General features: G+C 39.2%; 1 protein-coding gene across 3 annotated transcripts in view; it reads left to right on the forward strand.

The window, feature by feature from the left end:
• The window catches only part of DOCK3 (dedicator of cytokinesis 3), a 480644-nt gene that overhangs the window by 407813 nt on the left and 58815 nt on the right, over nt 1-14016 (forward strand). For all 3 annotated transcript variants that reach the window (XM_034658384.1, XM_034658385.1, XM_034658386.1), the window contains 3 exons: nt 1855-1982; nt 4391-4537; nt 6478-6576. In XM_034658384.1, the coding sequence (XP_034514275.1) occupies nt 1855-1982; nt 4391-4537; nt 6478-6576 (374 nt within the window). The remainder of the gene's footprint in view (nt 1-1854; nt 1983-4390; nt 4538-6477; nt 6577-14016) is intronic.

Here is a 14016-nt window from a genome sequence, read left to right on the forward strand (position 1 = left end):
TTAGAATTTTTGGTAGTAAATTTTTTTTTTACTTTTAAAGTGTAAGAACAGTAATTTCTCAACCAAGTGCTACACACAATTGAAATACTAAATAAATGTTCCCTTTAACTTAACTCTGCCAGTATAGGTTATTATTCATGGCAAAGCTGCCACCAAGAAAGTCAGCTTTTCTCTACCAGTCAGTCTTTATAGTTAACACTTCTCCCTTCACCAGTTTCTGGGCTGGAGATTTTTATCACTGGTTTGGACGTGTTGGCACTGAGGCCACTGCATACGTTCAGGCTTTGTGCGCTGCTTGAAGAAGATGCTTTCGAATATATGGGAAGGAGGACAGCAGACTGCCCTCACTGGCATCCTTTATTTCTAATATTTTTGTACGTACTCGCTGCTTCCCATAATCACTTAAGAGAAACTGTTCTTAAACTTTATGTGGCAATGGAACTATGTAGTTGGATTTTGAGATGACAAGCCACCACCAGATTTTCATTTGCATCTCCATTTCATTGAATGTTTGAGTTGCAGCAGCTCCCTTGAAGCAAGATTTTTACCAGCGGTGTCTTTTAAGCAACACTTACATTCTCAGAGTATATCAGCCTGGTCTCTTCTTCAGCACGTTCCAATAACAAACTACTGTTTCCTCTGCAGATAGTTATTGGTTGTTATAAATCCTGCTCTGTTGGTGTTTTGCTCTACAGAATGTATTATGAACTTCTCTTTTGTCCAACCATCCTTTTAAACATAGAACAGCTGTCATTCCATTTTATTTGAATATATTCTAAATATTTGACACTACAGCCCCCAAATCTCTTGTAAGTCATATAATTTGTCTTTGGCTGAAAAAAAAAAGTGTTTTTTCTGAATTTCATCTGGAATACTTAACTATGGTCAAATAAATCCCAAATGCCCTGTCTTGTTTGTATTACTGGCAATCTGACTGCATCATGCTGGCCAGGTAGGAGGGTACCTCCAGAGTCACACAGTCACTGAGCACATGGGAGGGCAGAACACCCGAAACATGTTCACACTTGTATTTCACTTTGTCTTCTCCTCAAACCTGTGAAGGAAATGTAGAAAAGGCCATTAGCACCTCATTGTACAGATGGGAAAAAGCAAGCCCATAGAAGGAATCAACCAGCCTAAGGTCCCTTAGGGTGAGTTAATAAAGGAATTTGAACTAGGATTCAGCCTTCATGACAACGGTTCTAAATATAGTCATCTCCTGATGAAAACGTTCAGGTAACATTGAGGAGAAAAGTTAGGATCGACAATAAGCGTTAGCTAATTATCAAAGGCTTATGACAAGACAAGTCCTCTACTGTTCCCTTCTTTGCTGTGGACACGCCAAGCCTGTCCCCTAAGCCTGAGGGGAAAAGGAGGTAGGCATAATGGCTGCCACCAAGTAAATGTTCATGCCAGGCCACCTAGCCAGAGCATCATAGAGTCACCTTTTGTAACCCATATCAAGTCTACAGGTTCAATCAGTATAGTTCATAGAACTAGGTGTGTCATTTAAATGGAATTTTCACTGCAAGCTATGCTTTTATTTTTGGAATCTAATCATTAAAGAGATTTCGTTTGGAAGTAATCCCCTAACATTCATCCTGCACAAAATGTCATAGATACCGAGGCTTAAAATGAGAAAGAAGGAAAGAGATGGAAGGTTAATGCTGTGGGATGTCTTACAAAGTCTAGTGGGTTTTTAGTCCCTCATAAGGGAAGGAAGTGAATTCCAGCTTGGCACCAGTTTCAGTCCCACTTGCTTTGAGACCAGTTAAGTACCACAGTGCCACTGGCTTCCAGAGGTAGCTAGTTCTCCTCTGAAGGGCTTCTTCACCTTTGTGTTTTCTCTCTCAGAATCCCGCCGCATCCTGCTTCCCGTGGTTCTCCATCACATTCACCTTCACCTGAGGCAGCAGAAAGAGCTGCTAATCTGCTCAGGGATTCTTGGCAGCATCTTCTCCATCGTCAAGACCAGCTCTCTGGTAGTGACCCCACGCCCACCTCACCCTGCCTCAGCTCCGCCCGTCTTGTATTACTTTAGCCCGAGGCAGACCAACAAAGATCACTTTGTACATTTCTCAGTCAGAGAAGCTTTCATCAGTGACAGGAAGGTGCCCAAGTGAATGGAGGCCTGTGTATGCCCAGTGGGCTTCTCCACACAGCACAGTTTTGCTATTTGAAAAAGTTGTGCTCCCATAAATCCATCCAGAAATGTAGTTATCTTTAACACCAGAAAGCTCAATCCTGTGCCATGTTCTATTTCTATCAAAAGGTATTAATCCTGCGTTCCTGGGAGTGTTCTGAGGATACTCGGGCACAAGAGCAGGGAGACAGGCCCAGGCTAGGAGGCAGTTTGCTCATTCAGACTTTTCTGTCAGCTTCCTGGCAGCTTGATTCCACCCATATGGCATTCCTATACCATGCCAGATGAGGTCAGGATGTATGAGAGATAGTTCTTGCCCACAAGGGCTCTGAGCCTCATGGGATGGGAGAATTGCACTTTAAAGATGAGGTTTCAACTAGTAATGCTTTTGCCTATTTTCTCTCCTCTTACTTTTTCGTTTAAAAAGAGATCTGTCGGGGGCTGGGGGGTGTGGAGAAAAGACATGTAACAGGCATGAATAAGGGTAGAAATTTATTTCAATGATATTTATTTTATATATTATAATAGAAGAAATACATATTAGAGAAAATGTATAAACTATAGGAAAGTATAAAGAAAGAAAATAAGAACAAGAGTGAGTTTTTTATTACAACATCTTACTAAATTGAGATCAAGTTTCTGGAGAATAAAATTTCAAGCACATTTAAAATGAAGACCGGTAGCCAGGTAATAAGAATGTACAGGTTAGGCTACCCATGTAGAGCAGGAGAGGTCCTGAAAAAAAGAGTATTTTGCTTTGAGCAAGATGTAGGGACCCAGGAGGGTGCTCTGGTGTCCAGACTTAAAGTACCATCTGGAGACAGGGGCCTCAGTTGGCAGAGTGCCTGTGGTGGTTGTAGTGGCCCTATTGTTTGCTCTTGGCTCCAGGCAAGGCTTGGCAGCTCTCCTTCCCACCAGGCCTCAGAGAGGCAGCACTAGGCACATAAGGTGTGTTAGCAGCCCAAGGTCAGACTTGAGGAGGTGGGAGGCTTCTTGCTAAAGGAAAGAGAGAAATTGAAGGGGAAAATAAAGGGAAGGAGAGAAATGGAAGAGGAATGGAAACAGGTAAAAACCTGAAGGAGATGGTCTAGTTGTTTTTGTGGGACTAGAGAGTTGCGTGCAACTGGTTGCTTACAACTAGTCAGGGAGACAACATAGATAAGAGTGTTACAGTCACTTCAGCAGATGAGAAAGCAGACTTTGGCCCCAGAAGCTGCTCACACTTTTCATGTGGAATGGGACACAGTATAATTACATTGAATGGATAGGTAGGGGGTGGAATTAAGCTCCATGAGAGTAGAGATACTATCTTTCTTGTTCACCTCTGTATACGCAGGTTCACAAACAGTGATTGGTACATGGTAAATGCTTAATGAACAATCGATTGGTGGATGGATGGAGAGATGGACATTTATACCAGTAATAATATAAAGAGGCTAGAGAAGGGGCAATGGGAATCTCGGTGAGATAAATGAAATCAGGCTACAAGATGTGAGATTAGTGTGAGAGGTCTGTAAAAGGATAGCACAGACTCTTCCTAGATTCAGAGTGTGGTGGCCGAGAAGCAGAGCTTAGTGAGGAGATAGGCTCCATTGTTTTTGTGAGGCTGTCCAAGAAAGACACATTGAGACCAGAGTCCTTCAGGTGAACCAGGGAACGCGAGCAAGAATGCTGAGGATCTAGAAGTGAAATGCAGCCATACTGAGAAGCATTTGGGGCCAGCAAAGCTTAACATCACCTGAAAGAAAACCCTGAGGAGAAAACAGTCTTCTTAAAGATTGAGACACTTCCTTGTGCATTAGCAGTTGTGTGTTAGCAAGAGTGAAGGTGCTACCACCACACCCTGTGGCGTGAATACCATTTTCTCAAAGCGTTAGCAGTGTTGTGCTTTCTCCTGACTTTTTGAGGGAAATCGAAGAAAGCATGTAACTTAGGACTCTCGCTTCTGCCCTGTATATTACAGTGGACCTAGGTTCATTACCTGAGGTTCAGAACTGTGGGTATCAGGTGGTGCTGGGTTAGGCGAAGTCCCGGGCCACCATACCAGGGCAACAGAGGCAGGTTTGCCTCATCTTCTCTCAGAGCCACTGTCTCAGATTCCTTGCCACTGCATGCTAGTGAGGCCGGAGCTCAGTGGTAAGAATCCAGTCAGAGACCACTCCTGACGTCACTGACTTAGGGAGTGCTGCCAGCTGCCTGACAGCTTGGCCCGGTGCTAACCGTGTGCTCTCTCACTGCCCGCTCCAGGAGGCAGATGTCATGGAAGAGGTAGAAATGATGGTGGAGAGCCTCCTGGACGTGCTCTTGCAGACTCTGCTCACCATCATGAGCAAATCGCACGCTCAGGAGGCGGTAAGAGGGCAGCGGTGCCCGCAGTGCACAGCCGAGATCACTGTTAGTAACTAACATTCAGGTTTTCTTGCTTTCTTTTCTAACCTGGGGCTCCCCCACACCAGCCTCCACCTCCTCATCGCACCACCTTCATCTCCATCTCCCTTCCTGCATGGTTGTCAGCATGCTGCCCTCTTCCCTTCTTGCAACTGGTTCCCATCTCCACTCTGAAAGCTCCAGGTTTATAGTCCCAGAAGTCTACTAGATGCGGGGAATGCTTTGTATCCTGTTTCCCTGCACACTGTCTCTGTTGGCCACTGCCTTTATGCCAACTCATTTTCTATTACGTAGAATGAAGCAGAGACGTAGTAAGAGATTGAAAGTGAAAAATGAACTTTTCCTTCAAGGAGCAGGCTCTTCTAAATGATGTGCTGCAAAGCAGAATAATTTTCTTAGAATTTGGTTATATCTAGAGATTAGTTGTTTTTGTCCACAGTGTTTGTATCCAAATGTCTAGCATCAGGAAAACTGTGGTGAGGTAGAATTGTACTGGCATTACTGGACAATTAGAAGAGAAACAGCCTGGGCAGCCTCTCAGGAGGGACAGAGAGGCAGCCCCCACTCCCATACCCAGAGTGGACTTCTTAACCCTGGTATTAGAACTCAATAAACAGATTGCATGGAATCTTCCAGTCGGCAGGTGGGAGGCTGCAGTGATTTCTTTGAAGTGAATCCTCTGTGGGAGCAAGCCAAGCTCCAGCAGGCTAGGGAGAGCAGGGAGAGCAGAGAACAGGCATGTCTGAAGCACTGGGCATAGAAAAAATGTCTGTTCCCTTGGGAGCGCCTATTGAGGGCACTTTCACTGCAGGTAAAAACATGCATACCCTGCTATGTCCTGGTAACCCCAGCTTCTGTACAACAACTGCACAGCGCTTGCTGCGGGCCAAACCTGCTCTGTGCATTTTACAAATACTGACTCATTTAGCGATGCTAAATCACATAGATGTAATGAAGATGGTAATAACTGCATAATTTACCCAGTACGTTTTTATGTACTGACTTTTCCACTGAAAAGCTTCATGTACATTCATTCCTCCAATCCTCATAACAAATCTATGAATTATGGCTTATTAAACCCATTCTCTGGATGAAACTGAGGTTCATATACATGCATATGTTCCACATACACATATGCATAATGATTTCATATGTCTAGAAATGCTCTGAGAGACAAAAAAAACTATCGTCAAATTTCCATGAGTTCAAAAGCATTTGATCAGCTGCCCCATGCCAAAAATTTCCATAAGATGGTGAAAGTCTTGGAGTCCTTAAAACACAGTTATCTTCCATGTTACCACAGTTGAAAATTAAAGAAATTTTGATGATTCATTTTTTATCCTGAAATTTTTACTTATCTTAAAGCCCATAACTTGTCTTCTCATAAAGATCAGTTTTGACTCCTCTGCTTTCCAGAAAGTTATGTTCACCTGTGTTCCATCCTCCTGGTCCGGTAGCCACATGTAAGCTCTGGGAGGTTCCCAAGAGATCCTGTAGAAGGGCTACTCCAACCCAGCACAATGGGAAGAGCCCCAATTCTGCCCAGAAAAGGCCGAGCACCCTGTTCTGAGGAACCCCTTTAGACTTCAGTATGGTGGCCTGGCAACATATAGTGACAAAGGACTGTGTAGCCAGAAATTTCCTAGGAAAAAAACTAGACTATCTGTCTCACTTTGCAGTACTTCTTTGTTACAGGTTAAGGTTTTTCCATTAGCCCCATGCTGCTGAGGTCTCATTAAAATTCCCAGGCCCTTCAGGTCTCCCTTAGCAGAAAAGAAAACTCATTCTCAGGGCCAGAGTTCTCACCTTCCCTTTCATGATCACTGGGGCCATCTCAGACCCTTCCTTCTCTCCTTGCCCTCTGTGGATTGGGGAAGTAGCTCATGTGATTAGCTGTGCTGAGTGGTCTTGTTTTGTTTTGTTTTGTTTTTTTGGTTGGTCCTCAGGGTGAGTACGTGTCCTGCCTTCTCTCGCTGCTCCGCCAGATGTGTGACACCCATTACCAGCACCTCCTGGACAACTTCCAGAGCAAAGATGAACTCAAGGTGAGCAACAAACCTACCTTAAAACTGGCTTTTCACCCCGGACAGGAAACATGCAGCTGAGACTGCCCAGGGGCTTTCCCCCTGCCGGGCCTGAGTGCAAGTGACTGGTGCTGCCTAGGGCAAAGGGTTCACCAGCCCCCACTTTACAGCTGTGAGTGTATGGCTCCCAGAAGTTGAAAGCCAGCAGTGTTCGTATACAGACAGACCCCAGTAACACTGGCAAGTTTTCCCTGACTGATAGCAGTCCTATGACCATGTGCCTCTATGGGAGGCTGCTCTCGGCCATAGTAGTTGTCCGCAAACCAGAACTCTTTCCTTTCTTATGAACTCAATAATCACCTTATATTTTCCCCCTGCAAACCAGACTTCACTGTTTAATAACTGTAATTATAATAATGGTGACGACTTTTCTTCATTAAAATGTATTTCTGGAAGTGACCCGTAGAAAGAAAAAGTGAGCACTCTCCATTGGCTACCAGATTCTGGATCCAGACCACTGGGGCAGATAGTGCAGAGAAATGGGCCCATGATCCACACAACAGAAGAGCATTCCCAAACTTCATGTGGTACCAGCTGCTGACAAACTGCTAGGGCTTGTGTCTTTGCCTTAGAATGTGCTACTCAGTTCACCCCTGGATAAACAAACTATTGCAAATTTTAGTTGCATGCTCTGCCTCCATTCAGAAGTATTTCATAGTAATGCATTTGCATTTCACAGTAATGCATTGCACTTTTATTTGTATGACCTTTATTAATCATATTATATCAGTTAGTATTAGGTGTCATTTTCTAGTATCTGACTTTACCTGCCTTTCCACAGACATGGATCTCTGCAGATTGTTGCCATTAACTCGTTGCAGTAAGGTCAGCCTGTCTTCTTGGATGGGTGAATTGACAGCCCTTGAAGTGAACCAAAAGTTAGCCAGAGATCAAAGCAGAGCTTAAGGGGTGGGGTAGAGCCTGAAAATCCAGGGTTGGCTATTATAGATCATTTTCATCCTTTGTGTGTTCTACTAACTGATTCGCAGTCAGAAGCTCAGGCTGACATCATTCTCTTACTTTTTAATTTAAATTATATTTTTATAACACCAATATGTACACATTTTTAAATTTTAAATTTATTATTCATTTATTGAAAGCCTGCTCTGTGCAGGCACTATACCCAGAACCTTATGGGTTTGTTTGTTTGTTTGTTTATAATAATTTTTTATTATGTTATGTTAGTCACCATACAGTTACATCCCTAGTTTATGGGTTTTTAAGTTTTTAATTTCAGTGTAGTTAATATTCAGTGTATATGTATACATAATCTTAAAAGCCAAAGCACATTACAAAGCTCATAACATAAAATGGTGGTTCCCTAGTTCAACCTGACCCGTGTCCAGTTTCTACTCCCCAGAAGCAGTCACTTTGAATTCTTTTGCTGTTCTTTAAGCTTCTACTGGCATTTTAAATTTTAACTGGTAGTTTTTGTCTATTTTCTTCTTCCCATGGAAGATGAGGGTGACTCTCTTCTCTCCCACACACATATCTTTCCTCTCATTCTTCCAATATAGTTTGCATACATTTTTGTTTAAATCAGTAATTGACTCTTCTTTATTACAGCTAAGTAAGTACTGTGGTGAGTCAACTGCTATGCTGTTACACTTCCTTTCTCATAAAACTTTCTGTTTTTTCCTAGAATTAGAATTTGCCTCTTTTGTTATTCACTTTTTTGTTTTGTTTTCTTTTGGTTTTCAAATCTGGCTAGGATTTCCTACTCCCTCTCTGTAATAAACCTCTTCTTTCAGGTTTCCTCAAGGTCAAATCTGTCAGATACTGTCAGGTCACTTTTTCTTTTCCTGGAAACTTGCCCTGTTTTTATTTGTTTCAGTCTCTAATGTACATGTTAGAGACTTTCCTTCTATATGTAAAGACTTTTCGATGTCAGTCTGTGTCTAAAAGTGAGGTGGTCTGGTGCTAATGAGAAGCTCTATGTATGTGCGGGGCTTGTCTCCAGGCTTCTCTGTAGCTGACTGAAGAGGGTCTGGCCATTTGGTCAGAATATCCTCTAATTCCTGTATCTTCTGGTCTGCTTTCTTGGACTTGTCTCTTTCCTGAGACAAGAATCCTTTTCCCTTCCTAAGAAGGGAGTAGCCTACCAATGTTTTGGAAACCAAATAGCAAAAAGGGACTGGGAACCTTCCAGTTCAGCAGGTGAACTTTCTCTGACTACCTGTTTTCATTTTGGCATCTCAGCCCTTGAGAACAGAGCCTCAGTGAATAACTACTCCAGAGAGCATCCCTCAGTCTTCTGACAGGATGGGGAAAGCCTGGTCACCTAGGGACATGAGATGGCAGAAGAGATCTTAGGGAAACTGTAAATCAATCTTCCTGTTTTTAGCCTTCATATCCCAGTCCCACAGAGGTACCTGGTGAAGCCTACAGTTTCTGAGATTCTTGTTTCCTATTGCTGTCACTTCCAAAGGCTCTTGGCTGTTGTTGTTCTCAAATATATTAAGTCAGTTACCACAAAAGCTTTCAAAATGTATTCACCTCTTCTGATTACTGTGTTCTTATTTCCTGTTTCCTTTGTCTCTGTGGGCATATGTATTTCTTGACTATCATTTTAAAGGATTTGAGCTGAAACAGACATGAGGGAACATATGCAGTCCACCACACCAAATATAGAATTTGGCACATTTATTCTTTTTTTATGATAGCATTATTGAGATATAATTTGCATACCATAAAATTTACACTTTTAAATTGTACAAGTCAGTGTCTCTGATTATATCCATCTTAAAAGACTTATCACAAATTAACAAGATCAAGTTAATAATTTATAACTTCCCACAAAGAAAAGCCAAAGACCAAATGGCTTAATTGGTGCATTCTACCAAATTTTTAAAGAAGAATTAATGCCAGTCCTTCACAAGCTCTTATAAAAAATATAAGAGGCAGGAACACTTCCAACTCATTTTATGAAGTCAGCAGTACCCTGACATGAAAATCAAAGGCAGCCATCACAAGAAAAGCAAACTATAGACCAATATCCCTTATAAATGTAAGTGCAGAAACCTTTAGCAGCATTACTAGCAAACTGAATCCAGGAACATACTAGAAGAAGTATACACCATGATCACATGGGATTGATCCCAGAAATGCAAGGTTTGCTTAACATATGGTAATCTATCAATGTAATACACCATTGAATAGAATAAAGGACAAAAACAGAATCCTAAGTGAAATAAGTCAAGCAGAGAAAGACAATTATGATATGGTTTCTCTCATCTATGGAACATAAGTACTAGGAAGATCTGTAGGAGAAGAACGGGATAAAGAAAGGGGGCGGTAATCAGAAGGGGGAATGAAGCATGAGAGACTATGGACTCTGAGAAACAAACTGAGGGCTTCGGGGGGGGGGGGGGGGAATAGAAAAGGCTGGTGATGGGTAGTAAGGAGGGCACGTATTGCATGGTGCACTGGGTGTTATACGACTAATGAATCATCGAACTTTACATCAAAAACCAGGGATGTACTGTATGGTGACTAACATAATATAATAAAAAAGTATTATTATAAAAAAAACAGGATCATCATAATGGCTTAAAAAAATCAGTGTTTTAAAACTTTCATGATAAAATCATTCATTCAACAAACTAGAAATAGAGGGGAATTTCTTCAGACTATGATAAAAGACTTCTATGAAAAACCCACAGCCAACATCATACTTAATAACAAAAGACTGAATCCTTTCCTGTTAAGGTCAGGAACAAGAGAAAGACATCTGCTCTAACCACTTATATTCATTATATTGGAGCATCTAGCTGGAGCAATTCGGCACAGGTTTGGAAAGGAAGAAGTAAAACTATCTCTATCCTCAGATGGCATGATTTTGTATATAGAAAATCCTAAGACATCCATAAAAACAGTATCAGAAGTAATAAGTTCAGCAAAGTTGCAGGATGCATAATTAATATACAAAAATCAATTCTTTTTCTTGGCACTAGAAATGAACAATTCAAAAATGAAATTAAAAGAACATCTCCATTTATAAAAGTATAAAAACATAAAATAATTAGTAAAGGAAATTAAAGAAGACCAAAATAAGTGAAAGACACCCCATGCTCATAGATTGGAACACTTAATATTATTAAGAGGACAGTACTTCACAAAGTGATCTACAGGTTTGATACAAGACCTCTCAAAGTTTCCACTGCCTTTTTGTAGATATTGACAATCTGATCTATAATTCATAGGGGAAAGAGAGTGACTCAGAATAGCCAAACAATCTTGAAAAATAAAGCAAAATTGGAGAATTCACACTTCCCAGTTTCAAAACTTACAACAAAATAACAGTAATCAGAATTGGTACTTGCATAAAGATAGACCTAAAGATCAATGGAATTGGATTGAGAGTCTAGAAATAAACCTTTATATTTACAGTCAATTGAACTTCAATAACGTTGCCAAGACAATATAAAGAGTAAAGAAGTCTTTTCAGCAAATGGTTCTGGGACAACCTGATATCTAACCTCTGCCTCATACCGTATAAAAAAATCAACTGGAAAGGGATCATAGACCTAAATGTAAGAGCTAAACTATAAACCTCTTAGAAGGAAACAGGAGTGAGTATATCTTTATGTCCCTTGGTTTAGCAGTGATTTCTTAGTTATGACACCAAAAGCACAAGCAACAAAAGAAAAAATAGATGTTAGACTTCATCAAAATTAAAAACTTCTGTATTTAAACTGAATGGGAAGTCATCAGAGAGGGAGAAAAACCATGTGAGAGACTCTTAACTCTAGGAAACAAACTGAGGGTTGCTGGAGAGGAGGTGGGTGGGGGGATGGGGTAATTGGGTGATGGGCATTTAGGAGGGCACATGATGTGATGAGCACTGGGTGTCGTATGCAACTGATAAATTATTGAACATTACATCTGAAACTAATGATGTACTATAAGTTGGCTAATTGAATTTAAATTTTAAAAAAACTTCTGTGTTTCAAAGGATGCCAACAATAAAGTGAAAGCCCACAGAATGGAAGAAAATATTGGCAAATCATATATCTAATAAAGGACTTGCATGTAAAATATATAAATAACTCTTACAACTCAAGAATGAAAAGGTAACTCGATTTTAAAATGGGCAAAGCAATGAAGTACTGTCTGGTGACTAAAATAACATAATAATAAACAAATAAAATGAGCACAGTATTTTAATAGACATTTCCCAAAAAAAGATACATAAATAGCCAAAACACACGTGAAAAGACGTTCCAACATCATTAGTCATTAGGGAAATACAAATCAAAACCACAAAAGATACCACTTCACACTGAAAGTGGATATAATCAAAAAGACAAATATTAGTACTAATTCTAGTTTAAATATTTGGTGGAATTCACCAATGAAGCCATCTGGTCATGCACTTTTCTTTGTGTGAAGCTTTTAAATTATTAGTTTGATCTCTTCACTTATGATAGGTCTGTTCAGATTTTAATTTTATTTATTTTTTAATGTGTTTTATTATATTATGTTAGTCACCATACAGTACATCCCTGGTTTTTGATGTAAAGTTTGATGATTCATTAGTTGCATATAACACCCAGTGCACCATGCAATACGTGCCCTCCTTACTACCCATCACCAGCCTATTTTAATTTTAAATGAATTTTGGTTGTTTATATCTTTCTAAGAGTTTGTCCATTTCATCTAAGTTACATAATCTGTTGGCATACATTTGTTTATAGTAGTCTCTTATGATCCTTTCTAGTTCTCTAGCATTGGTAATGATGTCGCTTCTTTCATCCCTAATTTTAGTAATTGAGTCTTCTCTTCTTTTTTTTTTCTTTTTTTTCTTGGTTTGTCAATTTTGTTGATATTTTCAAAGAACCAAATTTTGGTTTCATTTTTTTCCTCTATTTTTCTCTTCTCTGTTTCACTTATTATCCCCTTTCTTCTTCTTGCTTTATGTTAGTTTGATCTTCTTTCTCTAGTTTCTTAAGGTGTAGGGTAGGTTATTGATTTGAGACCTTACTCTTTTTAATGTAGGCACTACAGCTATAAGCTTTAGCTTCATCCCATAAGTTTTGATTTGATGTGTTTTCATTTTTATTGATCTTGAAGTATTCCTGTTTCACTCATGTTTTCTTCTTTGACCCATTGGTTATTTGGGAGTGTATTGTTTAATTCACATATTTTTTACTTTCCCAAATCTCTTTATGTCATTCATTTCTAACTCCCTTCCGTAGTGGTTGGAGAACATGCTTTATATGATTTCAGTTCTTTTAAATATAGTGGGGCTTTCTTTATGGCCTAACATATGGTCTGTCCTAGAGAAGTTCATATATCCTGCTATTTTTGGATAGAGTGTCCTATAGAAGTCTGTTAGGTGTTGTTAGTTTATATTATGTTCAAGATTTCTTTTTCCTTGCTGATCTTCTTTTTAGTTGTTTTATACATTATTGAAAGTAATATATTGAAGCCTCCAACTATCATTGTTGAATTTTCTATTTTTCCTTTTAATTCTGTCAGGTTTTGCTTCATGTGTTTTGAGGTTCTATCTTAAATGCATATATGTTTATAATTGTTTCAGACATATTGTCTCTTTTGTCATTATAAAATGTCCCTTTTTGGTCTCTAATGATAATTTTTGTTACAGTCTATATTGTTTAACATTAACATAGCCACCAGTTCTATTTTGGGTGCCATTTTCATTGTATATATTTCCTATCCTTTTACTTTTGAGGTATTTATGTCTTTAAATCCAAAGTATGTATCTTGTAGACCACATATAATTAGATCGTGTTTATTTTTTAACTATCTTCCTATCCCTGCCTTTTGATTAAAATGTTTAACCCATTTACATTTACTGTAATTAACAATAAGTTAGGATTTACACCTGTCATTTTGCTATTTGTTTTATATCTGTCTTGTATCTTCTTTGTTCCTCTATTCCTCCATTTCTGCCTTCTTCCGTGTTAAATATTTTTACTGTGCAATTTTAATTCCTTCATTGTTTCTTTTAGTATATTTTTAACATTATTTTCTTAATGATTGCGCTGGAAATTACAATTAACATCTCAATCTACCAGTTTCACTTTAATAACATACAAAAACTTCGCTCCAATAAATCTCCAATCCCTTCTTCTTTTTTGTGCTGTTACTATCATATAAATTACATATTTATACATTATAATCTCACCAACATACTTTTATAATTATTGCTTTATGCAGTTGCCTTGTAAATCTAAAAGGAAAAGAGTTACAAACTTAACATATATACTATCTTTTATATTTACCTATATAGTCACTTTTCCTAGTTCTTTTTATTTCTTCATATGGATTCAAGTTACTGTCTGGTGTCTTTTTAAGTTGGGGAGACTCCCTTTAGTATATCTTTTAGGGCAGTTCTTTTTTTTTTTTTTTTTTTTTTTTTTTTTTTTTTTTTAAAAA

This window comes from Ailuropoda melanoleuca, chromosome 4, assembly GCF_002007445.2.
Source record: "Ailuropoda melanoleuca isolate Jingjing chromosome 4, ASM200744v2, whole genome shotgun sequence".
Taxonomy (NCBI): Eukaryota; Metazoa; Chordata; class Mammalia; order Carnivora; family Ursidae; genus Ailuropoda; species Ailuropoda melanoleuca.